Here is a 26,440-nt window from a genome sequence, read left to right as displayed (position 1 = left end):
CTCACTTTTCTTTCTTTTTGATGGAAGTATAACATACACAGAAGTGAGCAAATCGTTAAGTCTACAGCTCAATGAATTTTCACAAAGTGAACACACCCAAGTGACCAGAAGCCAGGACAAGAAACCTGTAAAACGCTTCCCAGTCTAGTCTCCCAGCCCTCTTCCTAGTGACTAACAAACAGCAAGCAATAGGATATATTGGAGGATATGTGGAAGCCATTTGGTGTAAACCTAATTCGGCCTGGCGTTGTTTTTCCAAAAGGGCCTGACATGGCCGTTGAGCATGCATTATATATCTGCTTTAAGCATTTGCTGTGTCCCAAAGACAAGAACAAATGGCCTAAAGATAAAGGTGCAACTTCCCCCACATTGGCATTTCCTTAACGATAACCATCTCTCCCTAGGCTAGGAACTGATTGCTGCACTCACCTGTGAGCACCCATGGTCACAAGGTCAGAACAGGTCAGCTTCCTTTCTATCCCTCCTACAGCTCTAGACAACAGACCTGCCACCCTGCTGTGTCCCCCAAGACGGCAGACCTACTACCTCCTGTGTCCATCATCGCTGTGCCAACAGAGCAGTCTCGTGACTATTGTAAAAGGGACGTTTCAATCATGTGAAACATGCTCTTTGAGGGTATATCACCACTCTGTACACCCCACTTCTTCAGTGTCCTTCCTTCCTTGGGGAAGGAAGCTGCCAAGCTAAGCTAGTCCTCAGATCTGGCTCATAACAAACTCACCCCAATTTTCATTTACAGACAGGTTATGGATTATTTTTGTCAACACCAGTCACTTCTTCTGCCAAGGGTGACCAATATCCTACTTCAGAGGCCAAAGATAAGTTTTGCCTAGTCTTTAACCTTCATATACTGGAATCGTACTGTACATGCTGGTTTGCATCTGTACTGGTTTGTGTTTATTCGATTGATCCAGGTTATTGTGTGTAGAACAGGTTCAACTGAATGCACCACCCTTTTCAACAAATATATAAGTATTGAATGAAAACAACCAATTCCCTGACAAGAAATACAAATGGGTGGCAAATATATGAAATGATTCATAACATCACTCATAATTAAAGAAATCTAAATCGCAATGAAATGCATTTTTTCATCTAATGGATTGGCCAAAATTAAAAGGCTTTATAGAGCTCAGTGTCACCGAGGATGTGGCGAAATAGGTACGATTATATATTAGGAAAGAGAATAAAAATTAGCAAGACTCTGATAGGGCATTTGGGTAATATCTATCGCAATCCTAAATGCATTCACCCTTTGACTTAGAAATTCCATTATTAGGAATCTACCTATGGCTATTAGCCCAAATATTTCAAGATGCATTATCTAGATTCTCATTACAACATTGCTTGTAATAGCAGAAACCTGCAAAGAATCGGAGTGCCCAGCCGCAGGGGGTTCTCTATACCCTTGCCGAGTGTAAAATTATTTCCGGTGGTACACGTGAAAAATTGTAGGTGGCCTCTGGGGAGCAGACTGAGGGTCAGGGCAGGAAGCCAGGTGGAGGAAGCCTTTAAATTTAATTTTATGCCTTTCCGTGCCGTTTAAATTTTTAAACATGTGCTTGTATTACTAGTTTAAAAAAATAAGATATGCAACCTTCAAGATTTTGCCACCAATTATCATCTTGTCTTTCCTTTTCTGCACTAATTTGTAGACCTAGGAGCCTACATGCTCTGCTGCCATTTCCCCGTGCTGATTCACACCTCAGATCCTCCAGTTTGCCTTGCATCCTCCCCACCAGTGAGCGCCATCACCAGATCCAATGTTCTTTTCTCAGTCCCCTCCTCCGCAACTCTGTACCGTGTGTTTCCATTGGCCACATCCTCCTCTCAAGCTCTCTCTCCCTTTGGTTTCCAGAACAACACTGTATTCTTCTGTTTCTCCTCCCATCTAGTTCTGTGAGCATGCTATATTAGTTTCTTATGGCTGCTGTAACAAGTTACTGCACATTTAGGGCTTAAAAGAACATACATTTATTCTCCTATAGTTCTGGAGGTCAGAAGTCCACAATGGGTTTCACTGGGCCATCCATGAATACATGTATTCAATAATTCAACACATTTGTATCCATGCTCTTTAGAAAACCAAAGCCATTCTCCCGTGAAGGCTCCAGGGGAGAATCTGTCCCTTGCCTCCTCCAGCTTCTGGTGGCTGCTGGCATTCCTCGGCTTGTGGCCACATCCCTCCAATCTCTGCCTCTAAGGTCCCATTGCCTTCTCTTCTATGTGTGTCAAATCTTTTGCCTCCCTCTTATAAGGATACATGTGACTGCACTTAGGACTCACCTGGATAATCCTGGATAATCTAAAAAGTTGGAATTAAAATGCAGCTTAGAATTTCTGTGACATGTAACAATATTATTATATGTGTGATCCATTTTAATTTCCATACAATGCATAAAGGTATTTATTAATAAGAATAGTACATGTTTTGAGTATCCATTTATTTAATTAAATAACTGTATGCATTTTTGAGCATTTATTTACCTGATCTAGTGTTTAAAAGTTTTAAGAAACTTAAAAATGGCTGAACCCTGGTTCTAGAAGAAATGAAATACTGGTGAGATCAGATGGACCATAAGACTGAAACTACTAAGAGGAAGAAGGGTGGAGCACAATGAAGGAAGAGAAGATGATGGACAGAAGCGATGGAGGTGATCACTGATAGACTGGAATCCCTGGGGGAGAGGACTGTGGGTCTCACCTCGGCCAGGCAGCCTTGACCGTTGTCCCCACACCCCACACCTCTAGTTCTTCTGACACAAATGTGCTTCACACATTCAAAAGAAGCCATTTTCTTTCTCGTTAGCCTTTTTGATGTCCATAGACAAAACCGCAGGGAGAGAAGTCCGATCCAATCTACTCTATACTTTCTAAAGCCTGCATTTAGTCATGGACAACAACGTATTTCTCTCCTAAGAACTCACTGACCTCGGTAAGTATTGCACCCGAGAATGAGACCATGACTTGTACTTAAAATGAAATTCATGAATGCATAAATGAGTGAATAAAGCAAGCCTTCATTTTAAAAATATAACTACATATTCAGGGACCAGCCCAGTGGCTCAGTGGTTAAGTGCATATGTTCCACTTCGGCAGCCCGGGGTTCACCAGTTCGGATCCCAGGTGTGGACATGGCACTGCTAGGCAAGCCATGCTATGGTAGGCGTCCCACATATAAAGTAGAGGAAGATGGGCATGGATGTTAGCTCAGGGCCAGTCTTCCTCAGCAAAAAGAGGAGGACTGGCAGCAATTAGCTCAGGGCTAATCTTCCTCAAAAACAAACAAATGAAAAAACCCACGTATTCAGATCTGTTCAGCCAGGATAAAGTAAAGATTAGTGCCCAATAGGTTTCTTTGCTTCTAGTCTCCTCCTGCTTGAATCCAACCTGTCGGGAGAGGAGCCTTCCCTAAGGCTTTGCTGCTCAAAGTGGGGCCCCTGGACCACCAGCAGCAGCATTACCTGGGAGCTTGTTAGACAAGCAGGATCTCGAGCCCTACCCCAGACCTCCTGGTTCAGAATCTGTGGTCGAACAAGATCCCAGGTGATCTGGGGTGCACACTACAATTTGAGAGGCACTGTGAGCTTGAAGCACAAACCTGACCATGCCTTTCTCCAGCTACAAAACCTTCAAAGGCTGTCACTTTCTCAGAAACAAAGCCCAAGCTCTCAGCCTGACATTGAAGGCCTTCAGTGACCCAACATCCATCGACCTTTCTACCTGACATCCCAACTCTTCTCCTTTATCCCTACACTCCAGCCACACTGAACCCTTCATGGCATCCCGGCACTGCCCCATGGGCCTCTGCTTAGGTGGTTGATTCCTCCAAACCATCATTCCTTTATATATCCAAGGACCAGCTCTATCCCCACCTCCTCCAGGAAGCCTACTGGATTAAATCCGGCCAGAACTAACCTCCTCAGGGTCCCTGTCCCCACAGGCTGTGTCTGGACCTCCAAGACAACTGAGTGCTTTTCTTTTTTTTTATGCTTAAATTGTTACTTGTATTTAGTTAGCTTATAAAAGCCACCTGAAGTATAAAATCCTACCTGATCAATTTTTTAACTGCCAATATTCAATAGTGGGGATCAATACGTAGTTTATTAAATGTTTGAATCTACGGACACATACATGAATGCAGGAATATATTTGTACATATATTTAAATACCATGCATTCATAAATAAAAGAAATCCATGAATTTATGGTATTTGTTCCACGTTGTATTCAGGTTGTTACCCTAAAAATTCTTAAAATGGCACTTTCAGGAAAAAAGAGATTTCTAACTCACACAAACATTTCGCTACATCTGAAGTAGCTCACGGAAGCGATCACGTATTTTTCACACTAACAAATGAAAATTTTTATAGTGGTTGTACGGGGGACGTGGAAAACACTGAGTCAAAATGAGCACGTTTCCAGCACAGACGAAGAACCTTTATTCAGAAGGAGTAAATTATGGCCCTTTCGACAGCAAAATTTTTCACTAACGTGAGATGAATAAACTCCTTCTGGAAATTACTCTTATGAAATTACATCTTCCAGGACACTTAATAGTATATTCTGGTGCCCCTGAAAAATTAATTAACCTTACTCGTAACAACCTAACCCCTAAACCATCTGCAGTGTTTTTACCACGGGTCAGGTTAGTCTTCTCTACCTTAATTTACATCTAAGTGAGGGTGGTCGAAATTACAGTGGGGCCTTGGGTCGCTGGTACTTTGCCTCGTGCCATTTCTTTAGATGACATTCCCCTCCTGTCCAAATGTATGAATCTTTCTTAAATGGCAAATCACTGAGATCAGCAGGGCGAACTTTTCACCTTTTTAGGGGGCAGGGGGAAGGGAGAAACACTGCCATCATCATTACAGGTCAAAACACAGCTGCCCTAAGGGGATGAAGAAGGCTGTAATTCTATTGTTCGGTCCTATCAGGGATTTTTTCTGAGAAAGGATAGATTTTCAGAGCCTCAGGACCAGAAAGATACAGGGCCCCCGGCTCCCGGATTGGTTTATGGGCCAACAGCAGGATCTACCAATCCACTCCTCCCTTTTGTTTATCCGAAAGATATCTAAAAAGCATACTCTATCATTATCAGGAGACAAAGAGAAGTTAGTGAAAATGTCACAACTGCTGAGCTATAAGTAGGACCTTTGGTTACTCGCCCGTGAGACCAAAATCTTCCTTTAACTCTGTGATTCCGGAACATTAACTCTTAAGCTGTGGGAGTTGTATTTTCCTTTTGAGAACAGACACAAAGCATTGCCATTTCCATAAAAGAAAGATTTCTGAACTAGCTCAGAATAGGAAAATATTATTACAAATAAATAGTAATTATTCTGTGCTGTTTTAGCAAACAGAATTAGAATCATTAATACTTATTAATAACAATACACATATCAATAATGATGAGGCAATTAACTGATACAAACATATTATCACACAAATAGTGCGGAAAGAGAAAACGTTTTCTCCAGAAGATGAAGAAACAGTAGTTCTTTGTAGGGAAGATTGCTAGTCCCCTAAAAATGTGTTTCCCCTCATTGGCCCAAAGAGGACATTTGTCTTCTTTTGTTCACTGCTCTCTGATGGGCTTTGTCCCGCCGAGTATGAGCTGCTTTCAGTTGGAATTAATCAGAGATGCAGCGGTGATGAGGCCAGCCCAGACGCTGACAGATGCTACAGAAATGCTTCCTTGTTGCCACCCGCGCTGGCAAAGGACAGGGTTGGAACAATGAGAGCTGATGATGGAACTCTGGAAACTGTCATTTGAATCAGGCCATTACTTATGCCATCCTTGTGAAAATCAAGCAAGGCTCTTGCTCTATTTCAGTTTAACAGGCCCAGACCCACCCGTGGGCTCAGTGGGCCCAGAGCAGACAGAAGACTTTGGATTTCCACCTGGATACTGGATGCCAGCATGGGATGACCACCAGCCACGACACGTTCCAGAGTACACAGTGAGACATGGAGTGTTACAGCCAGCCTTGCAGATGGCCACATGCTGCTAGTTGGAATGACCCTGCCTTGCCTCCTGGCCAGTGTGGAACCTACCCACGTCAGGAGCTCTCTCAAGGCATTCCCCCTACATGTGCTTGGGGAACCTCTCTGTTGAAATCCCAGATCTGTCCTGGCTTCTGTTCTTACCATTCCACGTACTATTATGAGTGACTTGGACAGGCTTCAAAACACAGCTGTGCAGATGCGTGAGTGAGCCCTGCCAGGCCAAGCTTAATTAGCAGAACCACCCATCTGACCCAAAGACTCAGGATAAATAATACATAGTTGTTGCTTAAAGCTCTAAGTTTGGGGTGGCTTGTTACACAATAATAGCTAATTGACCCAACTGGTTAGTACGGTTTGATAAAAGCACAGTTTTTATGTCAGATAATCATAAGGTTAGACAGAGAGGCCAGGTCGTGCTGCAGAGTTGTGACTTTAAGTGGAAGACAGTTGGAAGCCACTCGAGATTTTTGAGCAGGATACAAACACGATGGAAAGCAGTGCTGTAGAGGCTTCATCCTACAACAGCAGGATAAAGATGGGAATGAAAGAGGGAGGGTCTGGGAGGCAGGAAAACTAGGGCAGAAGCTCTGCTGATGAGGTGAAGAGGGCCCGAACCAAGCCAGAGGTGGGAGGAATGGAGGGGCGAGAAACTCTGAAGGAAGAGTTTGGCTACAGCACAGGCATACATGAGGAAGGAAAGTTGACAGTAGTCAGTGATGACTCCAAGGTTTTAAGTCTGGATACCTGAGAGGGTAACCAAAAAGGAGGAAGACTTGGTGATGTCATACTGGAGAAGTCCATAGAATATCTAAGAGGGAAAGTTTGGGCTTTGGGAAATGTGGGACTGTAACTCTGCAGAAGGACCCAGTGCCTGGGGGCATATTCTGAGAATATTTTCACAGAGGTCATGGTTGAAGGCATAACTCTGAGCCAGAAAAGATGAAGAAGAAATGTAGATGTTTAGGGAAAGAAACTTGACACTCGCATGCTCAGTGTATTACTTATCTACTGCTGTGTAACAAGTTACCTCAAAACTTAGCAGCTTAAGACTCAGGAGCCTGGGAGCAGTTTATCTGGGTGGTTCTGGCTAACGGTCTCTCATGAAGTTGTAGTCAAAATGTTGACCAGGGCTGTTGTCTTGATTAGGGCTGGAGAATCTGCTTCCAAGATGGCGCCCTCACATGGCTGAGGACTGCAGGCCTCAGTTCCACGCCATGAATAGCTTGTAGGGCTGCTTGAATATCCTCATGGCCTGTCAGCCAGCTTCCTCCAGAGGGAATGATCCAAGACAGAGACAGACGGGCAGACACCAAGTGTCTTTTATGACCTAGCCTTAGAAGTCACACGCCATCACTTCTACTGTAGTCTACAAGCCACACAGACCAACCCTGATACAATGTGGGGTTGGATTACACAAGGGCATGAGTACCAGGAGGTGGGGATCACTTGGGGCCATTTTGAAAGCTGGCCACTGTACTGGGGATGGAGGAAGAAGACAAACAAAGCTTAGAAGGATGTGAAGGATAGTTTAGCTGGGGAAACAAGACTGCCGCGTGGGGAGAGGTCTGGCTCTCACACCCGTTGGCTCATCTGCCGCCCTAAATGAGCCTCCAATCCCTTTCACAACACCCTGCCTGCAGAAAGTGTGCCTGGCAGAGGAGAAGCTTTTTTTCTCCATTCAACTGACTTTCAGACCACTTGCCACGTGTCAGGCAATGTGCCAAGATTTCCCTGAGGTCGGCACCATCATCTCACCATTGTACAGGTAAGGAAACTAGGCTGAGGTTACTAGTCTGTGTTCTCACAGCCAATACAACATGAGGCTGGAATAGGAACCCAAGCTCCGGAGCCCCCTTAGCCTCTGTGACAGGAGTGCAGGGGCCGCGTTCTTCTGCCGGATGCTCCGAACAAGACAAACCCATGCAAGCAACAAGAAAAAACGCAAGGAATGACCCAACAGTGCCACAGAAGGTGCGGGAAGGGGAGGGGCTGATGTCTACGGAGCCCTCCTCCGTTGCCAGGCCAGGCCGGGCTGGCAGAGAAAACGAGGTGTGCTTACCATCCTTGGGATTTGCTTTGTTCTCAGCGGGCTGCTCAACAAACTTCAGCAGTGGGGATCTTGACCTCTGCACGGTGGGAAGAGTGGGGTCGCTGAAGAGGATGGTGTCCTTGCCCCCTGCCATGGAAAAGGGGACAATGGATGTATCACGTCACCAGCGGAGTCGTGGTTGCAGTGACCCCCACACAATGGACTGGCTGTTTGGGTGAACAAGGCATCTTCTTCAATCCTAGGTAACCTGCGGAAGGGAAATGCCCAGCAGGTCCTTTTTGTAGTGTGAAGACAGCACACTGAGGTCCAGGGCCAGCTGTCTACGAGTCCTGATGAGTCTGCTCAGGACACGGCTGCCCACAAACGCCACCATTAAGGGACAGCCTGTTATGCCAGCCAAAAACTGAGTGGCTTTGATCTGGGTGAGACAAGAACAATAAAAACCACAGCAGAGTGTTTAGGAGTGCAGGCTTTGGAGCCACACTATGGTGTTTGTGTTCTGGACTCCACTACTTGCTAGCGGGGTGGCCTCAGACAAGTCACTTAACCTCTCTGAGCCTCAGAACCCTCATCTCTAAAATGAGGACAAACAACCGCACCCACCTCACTGGGTGGTTTTCATGAACTGATGCACATAAGGGCTTAGCTGTTTAGTCAGCACTCTGTTGTCTATAGAAATGATTACAGTGTAGATAGCTCTGCTGTACACAGTATATCTGATTTAATGCAATTTGGTCATCTAGATTGAATAATTCTGTCATAAGGCAGATAGTGTCAGGTATCCCAAATTATCACAGTTATATTTCACTTAGAATATACAGTCCCATACCAGCCAAACCCTTTTATCTATTCCTACGGACTCCCTAGGTGGATAGAGAAAGTCTGAGGCAAAGAGGAGGAGGAAAGGAAAACCATTACAACTCTATTTTTGAGGCCGTGGCGAGTTCCGGAGGTGAGGAGCAGGAAAGTGTGGCTTTGCAATACGAGCATGAGGAACACAGACACACAGACGCACGACACGTAGATGAAAGTGAAGCTGCCCCAGTGAGCAGGAGAGCCCCACAGGCAGGACTGGATCCCAAACTTCTGTCCATGGGGCCTTGGGGTTCTCTCGGTGAGAACCACCATGTCAACAACAAAATTCCCAGGGGCCGTGGGCCCAGCCTACACTCCAGCCTTAGGTTCTAAAGTCAAGTCACTAAGTCTGTGCGGCTCAGGTCACAGGCTCTAAAGTTCTGCGGTTTCACTCAGTTTCAGGTTGGGCAGAGCACAGAATGCGTATTTGTCCAGATGTCCACTCCTTTGGAGAACCAGGTGACCCTTGGACTGTACCTCTGAGCCCTCTGTTTATAATACTGTCTTCCCACTGGGGCATGTCTTTTTTTTTTTTTTTTTTTAAAGATTTTATTGTTTTCCTTTTTCTCCCCAAAGCCCCCCGGTACATAGTTGTATATTCTTCATTGTGGGTCCTTCTAGTTGTGGCATGTGGGACGCTGCCTCAGCGTGGTTTGATGAGCAGTGCCATGTCCACGCCCAGGATTCGAACCGACGAAACACTGGGCCGCCTGCGGCGGAGTGCACGAACTTAACCACTCGGCCACGGGGCCAGCCCCCAGGGCATGTCTTTTTAACTTGATTTCCAAGAGTGTATCAAGAGTTCAGCATGTGGTAGATGCTTCATAAACATCTGATGAACATCTGACTAAATGGCCGGCACTACTGGGAATCCCGGCCCCGTGGTGGGCACGGCGCTGGCTGCTGCCTCAGGCAGAGGGTGTGTGTTGTGAGCAGCCACAGCACTCTGGCTTCTCTGCTATCTGAGGGTCATCCCAGAAGGAGAGAAATCTGCTCGGAGCTGAGGCAGGAGTTCTCCACCAGCACAGCTATTGTCTCGTGGGGACAAATCCAGAAATCTTCAGGGCTATAGTCTGGAGACGTTTCCCAATGAGAACTGTTGACCTACAGGTTGGGGTATTGTTAAGAGGCTCTCCGAATGCAGTCAGTGCCATCCCGTCTCCCTTTGTACTGCAAAGATATAATCTGGAAACATCTCGGGGGCTTAACGGTTACCAGGAGCAGAGAGCTGATGCCTCAGAGTGGGCTTCTCCTGCTTCTCTGCACCAAGGCAACAGCTCCCGTTCTCAAGGCAGGGACAGGACTGCATTTCATGACCCATCTTTCTCTGGCAGGTAGCAGCTCTCCAGCCTTCAGAGGACTCAGTAAGGACACTCTGCCCCTCAGTGTCACACCCAGCCTTCCAAGTACCCTCCGCCCCGTGCATGGCCAAAGAATCAGAATTACGGGCAGAGCTGGGAGCTGGCTGCAGCCCAGTGACTAAGGCAGCCTGAGGGAGTTCCTCAGCCCTTCTCGTCACGAGGAGTTCTTTAAGGCCAAACGTCTCCGTGACCCTCTCCCACCACATGGCATCATCCACTCCACAACGCCTCGTCACTAACGCTGGTCCCAGCAACATTACACATCTCCAAGAACCTGAGCAACAAGCACGAAGAGTAGGGAAATAGAAGCCACCACTCATCCACGACCAATCAAGGTGGGAGTTGGGGAGAAGATAAATGCCTCCTGAAACTTCTGCCTGGAGAGATCATTTCCTAATCTTAAGATAAAATGCCAAGATTTGGTCATTCTTGCAAAATAGTTGAAGGATCAAAGACCTTCTTTGAAGGCTCTTCGTTCTATTGTTTCTGACTCAGTTCAGATTCCATCTCTGCTGACTCACTTCAGCTCTAATCCGAGGTCTGCTGTTTCACAGTTTCATTTCGGTTCTGAGGACTGGCAGATGAGCAGGGGCCAGAGAGCGCTCCACAAACCAGAGTCAAACCACAACTAACGAGAAGGTCACACAGGCCCTTCCGTTCATCTGGTGTCTGAGTTTCTGGAAGCCCTCCTGACTCCTCGTAACACAACATCCCTCATCCTCTTCTCCAAAATGGACCAAGTACTTTCAAAATGCACATTTTCCTCCCAGGAGGATGCTTGAGTAGAGAAGAGAGAATTAAAATGAAAAGCTCAAAGAGCAAGGCTCTGCTCTTGCCAGGTTTTTTTTCTGGCTTTCAGTGTTTCTTTTTAGTTCATGAGCACATCCAGGAAATGTCCCCTCAGAGCCCCTCAAGCAGCATTCCCCCCACAGAGGCCGGCAAAGGGCTGGGAGAATGAGGCCGCCAGGTAGGGCGCTGGGCAGGGAGGAGGGGCAGTCCTTCCTGAGGGGCGTGGTCAGCCAGGCCACCCTCTGGCTTCCTCCCAAGAGCCCCATACTTTTCCCACCTCTCGGGGCCTGATGAAACAGTTTGGAATATGCTTTGCTATCCAAATGATTTCTTCATGCAGGCTGTGACATTGCCAAACTTGTCTACTTCCCAGCGAGATCACAAATTTGCCCCAACTCTATCAAACAACAGCAAGAGCTGTATATTGTTGGCTGAGAGTGAGGAGGGAGGCAGAAGAAAGTCGAAGAAAAGTCATAGCACGTTCAAAGTCCAACAGCAATTCTGCCTTGTGCTAATGAGGAGTAGGCTCCTTAACCATTGTCCTCTAGAGTCTCAGAAGAGATTGTTCTGGCTTCTGAATTCCTCTCCAATCCGGCTTGCTTTGAGAACCAGTCCTCAGCAGATCTGGTTTAGCATAGCCCTCTCTTCTCTGAGCTATAGCTCCCCAGTGCAGGTGGATCACTGAAACGAACATCTGAACACCTGCATTCTCACATCAGCCTCTGTGGCCTTAGGTATCAGCTAAGTTCCTGGCCTCTGGGTTCTTATCTAAAATGAGGAGATCCGACTAGATGAGGAAAGGGGGAAAATATTTTCTCTCACATGTCAACTCTGACCAGGAGGTGCCTTCCTGGAAAGCCAACGTGGAAGACTGTTCTGACGGCCACATCTGAGATCAGCAAGGATGAGCGATGTGATTGATTAGCAATGTCTGCCACTGGCATGGGAATGGGTGTTGTGCAATATACAGCAAGTATTTGGTGGCCTTGAATGTTTTGCTCTCAACTGTGCTTCTAGGTCTAGCATTCGATGACTCTTCACATTATTCCCTCACAGACTAACATCTTTATCACTCAGCACTTAATTATATATCATTTTGTGCTTTCCTGTTGTCTGCTTGATGTCTTTTCATCTTGCTTCCCTAATGCGGCTGCGGATTCTTAGAGGGGGTGAGTCCTGGGACAGAAGTGAATTCATAAAGTTGGTGCTCAAAAAGGTGTCAACACACTGATGGACTGACTTATTGGAAGAGACACTGATCCTTTCAAGATGCTGATAAATAAGAGAGAGCTGGCAGTTCTCCGAAACCACTGGGACGCAGCTCCCTTCAGTTGGCTAAAATACTATGATTTGGCTTCTACTTGGAGAGAGAAAGAGGGAGAGGAGGAAAAAGGAGAAGAGGAAGAGGAAGGGAGGGAGGAAGGCAGGGAAGAAAGGAGAGAGGAAGGAAGGAGAAAAGAACATACCTGCTCTTGCTCCCCTATTCGGTAGGTTAAATGGAGACCATAAAACAAGGAGCAGACAGAAGGAACTGGTCTGATTCGCACCGGAAGGGGCCCCTCCCCCACACTCTCGCCATGGTTTGGAAATGACCATAAGGCGATACCTCACTGTAACATCCTTCAATACTGCACCAGGGGGGTGCGACTGCCCACACAGAAACTGCATCAGATCTGGGGAATTGCCACTCTTTCTCCTGTCCTCCCACTTTGTATCTATGTGGACGCCAGAGATTAAAACAAACACAGCCTTGGCATAAAATCCAGTCAGCTGGGTCCCTCAAAGCTAATTTTACCATTTAATATTTGCTTTGTACTAATTGAATTCTCTATTTCAATTGACTGTTCTAATCAGAAATGTGCAAGGATACATAGAGAATGCATTTCTATTTATTTACATGCAGGGATGATATTAATGCACTGCTAATATTAGTCACAAACACAGATATTTCAAACAGAACATACTCCCGAATCCTACTGAAACATTGTAGCTCAGGCCTTCAGGCAGCAAAAAGAAGGAAAGAAACAATTGTTATTGCATAATAGCCATTCTAACTTAGAGCAAACAACATCAGAGAAAGAAAATTCTCAACATTCCTCCACTTACTCAACTTCCATCTTTTTACATAAGTTGTAGAAATAAAACATTGTGAAATTTCACCAAGTCATTCGGAGATAAAAAAAAAAAAAATCAAAACTCCAGTACATGCACAGAAATAGCAATCTGACTGCACAAATAAATGATAAATTTGCCTGACGGTGTTGAAATTCAATGCAATAAAAGAAAGGCTTTCAAAGAAGATAAGGTTTTAACCGCATCAAAAGGTTCTTGTGCAAAATGGATCATTCAAATCCCCAGGATGGCACTTGCCACTAATTAGTTCTGTTAGGTCTTTTGACATCAAGTTCAAGGGATCTCTGCTAAAAATTCCAATTTATAAAACACTCTTCCAGGCACCCGAAGGCGGCTATTCAGATTTACATTAAGAAAATGTGTTGTTGTTGTCTACATCCCTGTGGCAATTTTCATTTCTCGTACATTACAGGGAAGCAACCGATATGATTCAAGGGTAGAGGAGACTCGTTCTGCAGAAAGGTTAAGTAACTAAAAATATATGTACAACTTGCTTCCAGGGAAAGAGGAGGTGGTGAAAATGATAAATACAAGTTTCTGGAGAGTGGAGAGAAAAAGGGGAAGAGCTGATGGGGGTCTCAGGAAGGGGGTATTTTACCAAGACAAATGGGAGACAAAGAGCTAATTAAAGTGAAACATCAGAGTTTCCTCACACCATGTACAACTGGGAAAAAAAATCTCCACAGGAAATTCTGATTTTCAAGCTACATAAAAAATGGGACGAGGGCCGGGGGCTGGCCTGGTGGCACAGCAGTTAAGTGTGCACATTCTGCTCTGAGGGCCCAGGATTCGCCGGTTTGGATCCTGGGTGCAGACATGGCACCGCTCGGCAAGCCACGCTGTGGCAGGCGTCCCATATATAAAAAAAGTACAGGAAGATGGGCACGGATGTTAGCTCAGGACCAGTCTTCCTCAGCAAAAAAGAGGAGGATTGGCAGCAGATGTTAGCTCAGGGCTAATCGTTCTCAAAAAACAAAAACAAAAACAAAAACAAAAAATGGGATGGGGCTGGCCCCAGGGCTGAGTGGTCAAGTTTGCACGCTCTGCTTCAGCAGTCCAGGGCTTCGCCGGTTCGGATCCTGGGCGCAGACCTAGCACCGCTCATCAACCCATGCTGAGCTGGAGTCCCACATAGCAGAACCAGAAGGACCTATGACTAGATTCTACAACTATGTACCAGGGGGCTTTGGGGAAAAGAAAAAATAAATAGGATGGGGCAAGAGAGAACAAGGAGGTTTTAAAGTGCATTTGGGTTAGAACAATTGCTTTTTTCTTATATTCATTTTTAGAACTGATGATTAAATAGAACAAATCTTTGTAGGTTCATACATTCATTTTCGTGATTGGTGATTAAACTGAACAAATCTTTGTACAACCATGTGCTGCATAACAACATTTCGGTCACCAACAGACCACACAGACAACCGTGGTCCCATAAGATTAGCACCCTATAGCCCAGGAGTGTAGTAGACTAGACCACACACATTTGTGTAAGTGCACTCTGTGATGTTCACACAACAACAAAACCGCCTAACAATGCATCTCTCAGAATGTGTCCCCATTGTTAAGCAACACATGACTGTACATTCTTACATTCATTTTTAGGGGTGATGATTAAATTGAACAAACTGTTATAAGACACCTATGAGTAAAAAAAAGAAATGATTTACTATATTCACAAAAGTTAAAAAAAATACATATACAGACACAAACAATGACAATTTCAGAATTTAGGTTAGCAAAACTTCACAGTTCCACTGATGAAAACCTGCCTATTTATTGTATTTTTCTGATTTCCTTCCAAAATGATGGTTTCTAAGTTTAAAACACTTATAGATTTCTCAACAATGATCTTCAGATAAAAAGACATTAAAAAGGCAGAATCTTTGGAAATTATGTGAGAGCTTCCTTTTTTAAAACAGAAAATGATTTTCATGAAGTCTGCTTACCCGGAAGACTCCACAAACCAGAAACTTCCAGAGTCCTTAATTTTTTCTCTAGTTCAGCCACTCGATTCCCTAGGATTCTGGAAAAGGGGAGAAAATGACAGCAGACAGATTAACGAGCACTTGTCAGCATCAGGGCTGCGAGCAGGCTACTAGGAAAACCCACTTGTGACCTAACAGAGAGAAAATGTTTTGAGATTTAAGATATATGCTAAAAATGGAGTGTGTGTGTGAATAATAATATAATTACATATATATACACACACACATATACTCTATTGAAAATACATACGAAAATATAAAGTGAATAATTAAAAAAAAATACTAAAATGTTACCATTCAAGTGAACCCTCTCCCACAAAGGTAGTCCCCCTGGGGAGCGAAACAATTCATCCACCATGGCCCAAACGTCTTACAGAATATCTATTTGGGAATTGCTCATTGCTAAAGATGACAATTAATTTTGAATACCCTTAGTAGTACCACATCTTGATTCTTTGAGCGTAGATCTGAGTTTTGGACACAACCAAGTCTAAAAAATAAGATGGGTGACCGTGCTGGGCAATGTTGCGTTGAGTTAATAACATAGCAAGATCTGCCTTCTCAGACCTAACCCATGTGTCACTGACTGATGTCCACATCCTTGATATCTAGCATAATGCCTGGTAGATGGTAGGTGTTTCAATAAGTATATTTGATTAAATAAATTCTTTCCTTTTTCCATGGCTTACAATTATCTACGAAGAGAATTAAAAAAACAGGCATTTCAAAAGAACTTTCACTAATTGCAGGATCACTCCAGTAACTATACCGCTTTCCAAGGTGACCATTCTGACTCTCTGTGACACAGAAGTTCTGGAATGAGCATTTGAAAAGATTATACTGTTTACTTGGAAGCCAAACGTTATCTATATGCCTGGAAAGACATAAATATGGGCATATATTTCCCCTCCTTCACTCTACAAAAAATTAAATCTAGTTGAGAAATGATTTGATAGTCATCGAAAACTTCAATCACTTTCTGTTGGCCTGGAAATTGAAAAATCAGTCTTTATATTATTTGGGGGATTTTCTTGGCACTGCTGTGCTAAAATGATGTGGAAATCACCTTAATAGCAAAGTTTCCATTCCTTTCAGCAGAAGTCAGAACGCCAGAATTGTTCTCTTACCTCGCTTTATATTCCAGAGATAGCTGCACACGCCCACAGACATACAGACATGAATATGTATATATCTGCACATATATATATGGCTTCGGATTCCTCCTTTTTTACCTGAATTGACTCGCAGTATCTTAATTAATATTCCCTTTGAGTTCACAGAAAACTCTTTGACGTTACTATATGTGGTTTTCTTCATCTAGGTACTTAGAGCTTTTCTTTTCTTCCTTTCCTTAAGTCTTAAATTCTGCATAGTCTTTATCAATTACTTTCAATTTTCACTCCATTTGTTGGGTCTATTCTGCTTTCACATCTCTGACCCTCCAATAAACACCATTCTTCGTAATCTCACTTTCAATATTTTGCTCAGACCTCCTGATCCAAGCTCCCTTTTCACCAGCTGATGGGTTTGAGATGCAATCACAACAGTGTTCAAGTTGATGCCTGTTTCTTAATGAGATCAGATCATCTGTGTGTGGCTGCCTCTTCGAAACAAAAGATAAGGCTTAACTCTTCTGTGGATGCTGAAGGATGCCGTCAGGGCGACGTCCAAAGGCGTGGTGAAGAGACGTTTGGTCGTACTTTTTCTGATGCTCCCGGATAATACAGCCCTGTCTCCCAGAAATGGACCGAGGTGAATTTGCTGGTGTCCCATCACTCTACTTTGAGGGACCCCTGCCTAAGTTTGTCAGTGGTGACTGCTTTCTTCTTTGGCCGGACAGGCATTGGATGCAGGACTGAAGGTAGTAAAATGGACGCAGCAGAAGTTGTGGTGGTAGTAACAGTAGCAATAACAACAGCACGATACTACTGTTAAAACAAACAGCAACTGAGCTTTCCTGAGTGCTGGGTATTAGTCAGAGCCCATGCTGAACACCCACCACACCTGCATCATCTCACATGACCTGACAAAAACCCTGCAGTGTACACTGGATTATTATCCTCCTTTTTCACATGTGGACCCTAAGGAACAGAGAGGTTAAGTAACTTGTCCAAGGACACACAGTCATCTCAAAGTTGTGTCTTTTCTCAACCACCAGTTCTCTCACCCACGACCTACTCTTTCCATCAGGAAACAGAGGCATGGAGGTTAGTTAACTTGACCAAAACTGCAAGCAGGATTCAGCTGGTGATGACTGTGAATTTGAACCTATACTTCAGTTTGCCTCTGAAGTGCACGCTCTTAACCAACACCCCATAATAACACTTTAAAACAAGCATTCTCATATCTGGAGCAAGTACCCTTTAAAAATTGTTCATAATTGAAATATGGATGCAGCCACAGCTGATTTGCAAAATACAACCCAAGATGCTTCAAATGACAAAGAGGGACCTCCTGATAAGCTTCACACTGAACAATATGGCGGGTGGCCCACTGAACGTGGAGTCATGTGGCCCAGGGAGAGAAGAGGGCTATTTGAGTCTTAATAGCTGGCAGTATTCATAGAGCGAGACGGGAGTAGTAGGAACAGAGTCCGTTCAATTCAGCTTGACCACTTCAACAAACGATTATTGAGGCTACAGGGGATAATGAAGGGAAGCAGACCCTGTCCCTGTATGTGAGGGACTAAAAGTCTGGTGGGAGACAGACAGACAGATGGGTACGCGCGCACACACACGTTCAGTACCTGTGGAACGCTTTAGTAATGGTTGATCTTTATTAATCGCTTGTTCCAGACCAGGTCTTACTCTAAGCACTGCACAGATATTATTTCCCTCAGTCCCTCACAACAATCAATGAGGCAGCTCTTATTATCCTTGTTTCATGGATGAGGGAACTGAGACTCAGAGAGGTCAAGCTGACTTGCCAGGGTGACACAGCTGGCAAGCAGAGGGGCCAGAATCAAAACCAGGGCCTGGAAACACACAAGTCCTTCAGTAGAAGACAGTAGAATAGAAGTGAAGAGAAAATGGAGGATGAACCCAGAGGGGTTTCCACGGACCCTGATTATGAATGATCTTGTTGTCATGTTGGGAATGTTCAGACTTTATACGTTGGCAGTGGGGAACTACTGAAGGGTTTTCAGCAAAGGAGCAGCAGAATGAAGTGTAGAAAAAGTATTCTTGATGCAGAGTTGAGGGTGGACGAGAACGAGTGTGAGAGGAAGCAGAAAAGACCAGTTAGAAGGTTATTGTCCAGGGCAGGGATGTGGTGGCCAGACTCAGCCAGTGGGGTGCACGGAAGTGAAGGGACGGGCAATAATGAGGCGGTAGGGAGGTGTGGGAGGTGCCTACAGGGTATCCACATAGACAGCTGGACCTATGGGAGGAAGGAAAGATGTGGGAGTGCAGAGACCGGAGTGTGGTGTGGGCTGGGAGCTGGGCCCCCTCCCCAGCAGAGTGAGCAGTCAGAGGAGCAAGGACTAGAGTTCCTCCTCTGTAAGGCAAGAAAGGGCTGGAGGAGCACAGCTGGAGACAGAGGAGGAGAGCGAGGCAATGTGGGGCCTGGAAGTCGAGGAGAGACAGAGTTCTGGGTGGGACCACATGGGCAGTATTGTATTATTCTAGAAAGTGGTCACACAGGATGAAAAAGGCCACTTAGAAGACATGCCTGACCCTTGGGAGAGATGTTTCAGGATGGTGGAAGGGATGAAATCCAGAATCCCAGTGACAGGGTGGAGAAAAGCAGACTGTGAGGAAGCTGAGGCAGTGAGTACAGATGACCTGAGCTACCTGAAGAAAGCAGTTCCACGGGGAATTGAAGGAGACAGCGAGGGCAGTAGCTTGAGGCATAAACAGCCATGAGAGATGATTTTCTTTCTTTTCCTTTTTTTTGTAGGATGGGGGAGATTTTGAAATAAAGTTTTTATTTAGCTCCGGTGTGTTTTTGGAAAGGGGAGGTTTCAGCATATGTCTACCTAGTTGTCTAGAAAAATCCTCAAGATGCCAGGCTTCTACATAGATTTTCAGTAGTAGTTTCTGATAATAATGACGTCATAGGGGATCTGCAAAGACTGAACTAACTCAGGAACTGGGCACCCCAGGAAGGGTAGCGAAAGGCAAATACGTCCTCGTGTGTTGGCCACCACCACCACTGCCCGGCCACTGGCGAAGTGATGGCTTGTTGGGCAGAACTGGAGACAGAAACGTGGTGCTCAGTGAAACAGCACTTTAACACCTGCCTCTTCCATCCAAGCTTTGCCACCTGTTTATAGGACAAACGAACCTCCTCCCTTCTTTAGCAATACCACACAACTGCCGACTCTTCGGCTACAAGTACCTCAAGCAAAATGCCTACACACTGAACCCCCTCTGAAAATGTAAAGTCCTAGGTTGATTCTCAGTCCTTCAAGATGGCTCCCATTGGGCCTTCTCAACCGGCAGTAACCGCCAGGCAGTGGAAGACCAGTAGGGGGAGCACACGCTTACAGAACAGAACGCCTTCATTTCTACTCGCAACGCTCCACCCAAACAAAGCTCTTTTATTATTTTAGTTATAAAAGCTAAATTACAAGGGATAACAGCAAGTAGACCAAAGTTAAATTCTAGTCTTAGCCCCCACTCCACGTGTTGTGCAGTTAGTTTCTTTACATGCCACTAAATAAAACATTTATTGAAAGGATGAAACTTAAGACCTTCTAAGTATTAAAAATGGTACATTAGGTACTTTATGCACTGATAGGAAGCACTCTTCAAGATCTATTGTTACGGGGGAAGAACACAAGGTGTAGAACAATTTAAAAATCTATGTTTTTGGTGAATACTAGCTACTATTTGTGAGAAAAAAAGAGTATCAACATCTATATCTATATAAATATATGTATTTATGTGTCTGCATAAATGCATTGTGCATTTGCTTCCATATCCATCCTTGGGAAGGACACATAAGAAATGAATGGTGGTTTATTCTACAAAGGGGAACTGGGTGGCTGGGAGATAGTAGTAGTTTGGAGATATATTGTTGTTTAATCTTTTAAAATTTGAACCATGAGATGGTTCAAAATAATAGTTAAAAATGAAAAGGTGCATTAAAACAAAAATAAACCAGGCAAAATGAAAATGTCTTTCTCAACAGAGGGTAAGAGCGCATGGAACCTGGGATGTGTGTGGATGCAGGGGGTAAGGTAGGAATGCACTAGAAAATCACTCTGTCACAGTGCGAGCATCAGGCCAACAGCTTGGGGATGCTGAGTTCAGCAGGCAGTGGGACGCAGCCCGGCTGTTCGGTGCAGGCCCGGGACGTGATCAGAACTGTAGCTGGCAGGTGGGCGTGAGAGTGCCCGGGTAGGTGGTGGAGAAGGTGGGGCTGGGGTCAGAGGACGGAGGATTGATGGAAGGGTCTTGCCATGGAAGAAGTGATGGTCTGGTGGGAAGAAGGCAGAAAGGGCAGGTAGGAGACGTAACTGAGGGCCCACAGCAAGCGCTCAGGAAACATCTACTGAATAAATGAGTGCATGAAAACCACAAGGCTTAATGACCATTGGGACGTGAGTATTAGGGAACAGGAACAAAGGGTTAGAAGATGATTCAGTCACTCATTCATCAAATAATCACGAGCGTCCACTGTGGGCCCAAACCACACTCCTAAACCTGCATTCTCAACAAGCACCCCCTCCACATGACTCTGATATCGATGCTCCCAGAACACACTTTGAGAGGGAGTCTGCTCAAGAAGTAGAGGTGGCCGCCTGTCTACAAAGCTCTGAGGTGAGTGGAATTCACAGGAAGATGCAGAGTCGAGCAAGGGCTTGGGGGTTCAGGAAGATCTGTGAGGTTTCTGGGGGGTGAGGCAGAGGCCAGAGAAAGGGAAGAGGCTGAAGAGGTTGAAAGAGGAGGTCATGGGGCAGCCAGGCCCCAGAAGAGGGAAGATGGTGTGGACCAACAGGACGCTGGGTGGGTGTGTTTCCCGGAGATGGGAGGGAGAGAGGGAGAGACACCGGTTTCAGGGGAGCAGCAAGTCTTGGGGCTCATGATGAGGAGCCTCTGTTTTCTCAGTGAAGGAGGAGCTGAGGTGACCTGCTGAGAACAGACTGGTTTAGAAGACCTGAGAAGGTTTGAAACAGCCCTGATGAGTGCTTTATAGCGAGTCGGTGAGGACAAAGCAGGCTCCTGGGGAACACTGCTGGCTGCGGGGATTCTGCCTGAATCACAAAGACGTGGTACCTATTCTGGGGAGAGCCCATTTCTTCTCCTTCCCCTGAGAAGTATCTGCATCCAGCATCTGGCTGTTTCCTTGGTTAAGATTTCTTTTAAAAGAATGTTTAGAACTTCTTCTGTCAATAAATTACCCCTGTCATCCCTCTGAGATTGGCCAGCCTCCCTCCACTGCTCTCTGCTTTCTTTTATATATATCTTAATCTCCTGCGCGATCTTCCCTTCACTCCAGGTTGCTCTTTTTTCTGTTTTGTTTTTACAATACTCTCAATCATTTTCCAGTCACCTCTCTCCCTGTGCCCCGGATCCTTCCCCTTCTTACTGGAAGCCCAGCATTTTGGCACCTGCTCACTTTTTCCATACTTTCATTTTGGTTTTGGGTGTAGGTTTTATAAGCAAGACCAGCAACATAATTTACAGGGCCCAGTGCAAAATGAAAATGCGGGGCCACCTTGTTAAAAAATGATTAAGGATTTCAAGATGGTGACAACGGAGCCTTAGACTCAGTGCAGGGTTCTTCTGAGCACTGGGCGCTCTGACTGCAAGGGTTGCTCTCCTGGAAGCCAGCCCTGATTGCACTGTTTGTCGCTTTAATTTATGGTTTATTCACCATTTTCTGAACACTTTCAATTTTGCTTCTGTCGTCTCTGCTACTTTAACTTGCTCAGTTTTGCACAACATAGCATGTTTATGAAAATCAAATAAGAATTCTGTTTTCATTGTTGTTCCTTTCTACCATCTTTTTTTGTTGACCTAGAAGAGTGACATGACACTCCCCCCAGGCCCAGCTGCCTGTGGAAGTTGACGCTTGGGTACTCCTGCCATAGAGAGCCTCTCGAAGTCACGGTGCAGATTAAAATGGCACTGAGGGAGTGCTGCCCCAAAGGAGACTGGGTGGAGAGAGAGGTTAAGTTACCCAGGCAACCACACTATCAAAATCGCCCAGGCACTATGCATTACTCAGTGAACCGCTCAGATAAGCATTCAATAGCAATGACCAGTATTATGTCCTCACTTGGCTCTAGCTGATAGCCAAGATGCTGACATAATGCAGAAGCACAGTTCTGGTTCAATAAGTTTTCTTCCAAATGTGAGGACTCTTACCTCCTTTCCTTAAGGCCTCTAGTCCCACCCGGTTGCCACCCACTGCTAGTAGCCTCAGCCCGCTTTTCTCCTGCCCCTTCCCTCCCCACCAAGGGTCCAGCTACCTACTTGTTGGTCTGCCTCTGGTGCTGGATAACCATGTTTTTTTCATGGATCGTCTCCAACAGGGCTGTCGCCAGAGATTTCAGATCAGAAATGGACTGTGGAGTAGCTGGGAGACTGCATCCGTGATCCTCAGATAACAGATCCTGAACTAGGTAGGATATAAAATTTACAACTCAGTCTTAAATCTTTTCCGAATGTTGGAATGCAAACCAATGGCAGTTCTTCCTGGACTATGATAGGTTCCCAGCTTCTAAATGCTACTATTTTGTGTTGAAGAGTCTACTTCATGTGTCAAAAGTATAACAAAATAAAATTCAGTGTGAGGGTTAAACAAAGAAGGAAGTCTTGACGGACTTTGATCAACAATTTTTTAAAAGGATAATAATCTTTTGCGTCTGTCCAGTATTTTACACTTTCACATTGACTAACTCATTTGAGACTTAAAAAAAAAAATCCACCTGGGAAGTACTATTTATTCCCATTCCATGGGCAGGAAAGCAAGGTGCAGATGGATTAAAAATATTGGCTACAGGTCACATAGCCACGCATATGACGACTCTAGCCGTGAGCTTCTTGCTTCATAGCAGAGATTCCCACGGTGTGGTACCCTCGGTGGGAGGCAAGAAAAACTACAAAATATATCTGTATATGCACATTTTTAGAAAGGGTACATAAACTAAGAGGTAACATAGAAAGACAACAACCACCTGTACTCCTACCAGACAGAAGAAAAGAAACAGTATACATCTCTCACTATACATCTTTGAACATCATTTCCTACATGCCTATATGTAAACATATAAATTCATATGTTATTCTTCAAAACTTGGAAAAAGCCATGCTTTTTTTCACTTAACCCTATGCCTCATGATGAATATCTCCTAAAACATACAAGGTAATTGTTGCTTCGTAGTCCAGGTGTAGATAGATAAATTATTTAATCACTGTTGGATGTTTATGTTGTTTCCAATGTTTGTTATTATAACTAATGTAGGAAGAACTTTCTTGAAGCAAAATATCTGCAAAGGTCTGTAATTATTTCTTGCTGGTTCAAAGGGGAGCAGTTTAAGACTTTCCATAATAGGTTGCCAAACAGTTACCTAGAAAGGCTATGCCAGGTTACCGCTCTGCCGTGGTGGTTGAGTGTGGCTGGCACTCCCCAGGTCAGTGATAACACTGGGTCTCAACATTTAAAGATATTTGGCTACCAAGGGTATCCAGAGCTAAATTTAGATGGGCGACTTCACATTTTTATAGAGTATTGTAGCTTTCTTTTTAAAAACAATTCTAGGGTGTCCTTTTCTAGTTGGGTGGAAAAAAACGTTGCTTGGAAAAGTGCCTTGGTTATTAGGTAGGCTGGAGATTCAGCACTTTTTTTTTTAAGCCACTCTAGCTCTGATTAAGACTGCCACCTGATTGTTACTGGTCTGCACTGCCAACAACCCAAAAGTGGGCCAGCCAAACATGTTCAACTGGAGGCTTACATTTGGAACTGAATTCCCAAATATTAAGTGTCAGAAGAAAGCTCTCTGATATTTATTCCCCTGGCCTGTTCCTGGAAGATCATTATTTTTCATCGCAATCGACAAGAAGGAGGAACAAAATTGCAATCAATAAAAGCTTCTTTGAAAAAGGCACATGTTCCATGATAAAATGATTTCAGCAGCTACAAGACTTTTCTACTCTGATCATAGAGGCCAGGAAAAGGAGAAACTTGACGAGATTGAAACATACTCAGAGATGCCAAACTGGGGATTAGAGAAGGGAAAACATTCTTGAACGGAGCGCATGGTGTAGGGGAATACACACAAATGCGGTCCAGTCATTAGAAAAATCTCGAATGCAGCAGTTCTCAAAGGAGGGTCACCAAACCAGCATCAGCATCACCTGGGACCTTTTAGGAAATGTGTGTTCTCTGCACCCACCCCAGACAAACTGAATCAGAATCTTTGGGTGGGGCCCAGAGATCTGTATTTTAACAAGCCCTCGAGGCAATTCAGATGCAGGCAGAAGTCTGGGAACCATGTTCTAAAGGATCATCTTGGTTCCCAATCCGCAAAACGAGCAGGTTGGATGGATGTGGGCTCACAAATCTACAGGCTATGCTCATAAGTGGTCCTTCCTGGAGAACCCACCTTACCTTGCTTTGCAGACAAGACTCCAGTCAGAGCACTGCTGCTGGATTTGCCCTGGCCTTTTGAGTTTTTCCGTCTCTCCAGAGCATTCTAAAGCAGCATTGGGAGAAAATAAAAACCTCTGTCAGAAAAGCCAATAATGGAAAAATACCTACTTAACAGTAGAGGCACCCTCCTATTCAGCACACAAGAACCCCTGGCAACTTCCAAATGCTGACCCAACTTTTAGAATTCCGAGTCCCTGCCAAAAATTATGATTTTTATGGACCTGGTAAAGAGTTTTTTAAAAAGTTGGTGCCCAGGAGAATGACAGCAATCCCAGTCTCCCATATATAAAAGGCACTCAATCCATATTCGTTAAATTAAATCAAACCCGAAGCAAGAATCCAGTCTAATGCGTGAAGTCACTAGTTATGGAAACCTCTTCAGAACAGATATGAGATGGAGAAGAGGTTTACTCTCATGTACCAATGCCAAAGATGGTTAGTGGTATTTGGAAGAATTCTATGGCTGAACTGGAAAAAGAGCCATGATCCATTAGTGATATCTGCCATGGATGCAAGTTTAAGGAAGTGCAAATGTGCCACCTAAGCATCATTCCTGGAACCGAGCTTTATATTAACATTGATATGACTATATAGCCGGTGCTTGGCACATACAAGAACTGAATAAATGCTGTTAAATGAATGCATACACAGATTTTTAAAATTATGTATTAATTATACAACTTTAAAAGCTGTATTCTTCTTTGGCTGCATGTGTATATATAGATTGGTGTAAACTAACGTGTGGCCCCCACAGAATGGGAAGAATAGCATGGAGACTTCCGAGAAAAAAAGCCAACAGTCAAAATCCAGGAGAATGAGCAGGCTCCCCAAGCATCTAGACCACTGTAAAAGTTCACCCCAGGAAGAGAAATCAATCTATTTTCAAAGCAGAGAAACCCAGGAGATTTTTCTAATTATAACACTTACAACTAACATCTGCAGAAATAGATATTATCAAACTAATGGTGCTGGAATTAGACTAAATAACGGGGGAGAATTTAAACATTCCGTCCTTTCCGTGTGACGTGAACATTCCCGTTCAGATTGTGATTTCCCAATCTTTGTTCACCGCTAGGAAACCATTTTCTTATGGATGATTATGGGTCAAATAGCATCGGATGGCAGAACATTTCATAGAAAAGCCAGATAAGAAACCTGATTTCACAGGGACCAAGGCTGTAAAGTGACCACATCCAGATTTTCGTGGCCTCAGTGTGCCCTGTCCAGATAGCAGCAACAGCAGGAGCTCTTGCAAAAGCTGTCTTAGTTTTGTTTGTTGTTTTGGGTTGAATTCTTACTGGTTACGTCAGTTAAAGCTCTTACTGGACTCTATCTGGGAGGACAGGCAAGCACTAGAATCTCTTTGGCACAGAGGAGAATTAAAATAGAACGACATTCAGATGCACAGCAGCGAATCATCACCATCGTCCCCACGATTTGCTACCTTGTATTTGGCAATATTAGATTTCAAGAGGTTGACCTCTTCGTGAAGTTGCTTTAATCTCTCTTGAAGATACCTGCAAAAGAATACATGCAAATAGAAAGCACATGGGGGCAAAATAAAAAACATACACTTCAGTAGAAGAGGAAAAGGAAACAAAACCACATCGCTGAAGAGCCGTCTCTTGCCTA

General features: G+C 44.5%; 1 protein-coding gene across 6 annotated transcripts in view; it reads right to left on the bottom strand.

Moving 5' to 3' along the window:
* The window catches only part of CCDC149 (coiled-coil domain containing 149), a 100,384-nt gene that overhangs the window by 6,433 nt on the left and 67,511 nt on the right, over positions 1-26,440 (bottom strand). For 4 of the 6 annotated variants that reach the window (XM_070613057.1, XM_070613055.1, XM_070613059.1 and 1 more), the window contains 6 exons: positions 26,253-26,325; positions 24,767-24,851; positions 22,630-22,774; positions 15,167-15,243; positions 13,049-13,081; positions 8,089-8,205 (listed from right to left, as the gene is read on the bottom strand). In XM_070613057.1, the coding sequence (XP_070469158.1) occupies positions 8,089-8,205; positions 13,049-13,081; positions 15,167-15,243; positions 22,630-22,774; positions 24,767-24,851; positions 26,253-26,325 (530 nt within the window). The remainder of the gene's footprint in view (positions 1-8,088; positions 8,206-13,048; positions 13,082-15,166; positions 15,244-22,629; positions 22,775-24,766; positions 24,852-26,252; positions 26,326-26,440) is intronic. The other 2 variants (XM_070613058.1, XM_070613056.1) reach the window with 1 other exon arrangement.

This window comes from Equus przewalskii, chromosome 3 (genome assembly GCF_037783145.1).
Source record: "Equus przewalskii isolate Varuska chromosome 3, EquPr2, whole genome shotgun sequence".
In the NCBI taxonomy this organism is placed as follows: Eukaryota; Metazoa; Chordata; class Mammalia; order Perissodactyla; family Equidae; genus Equus; species Equus przewalskii.
Note: the sequence above shows the minus strand (reverse complement) of the source record. Positions and strands in the feature narration are given on the sequence as shown.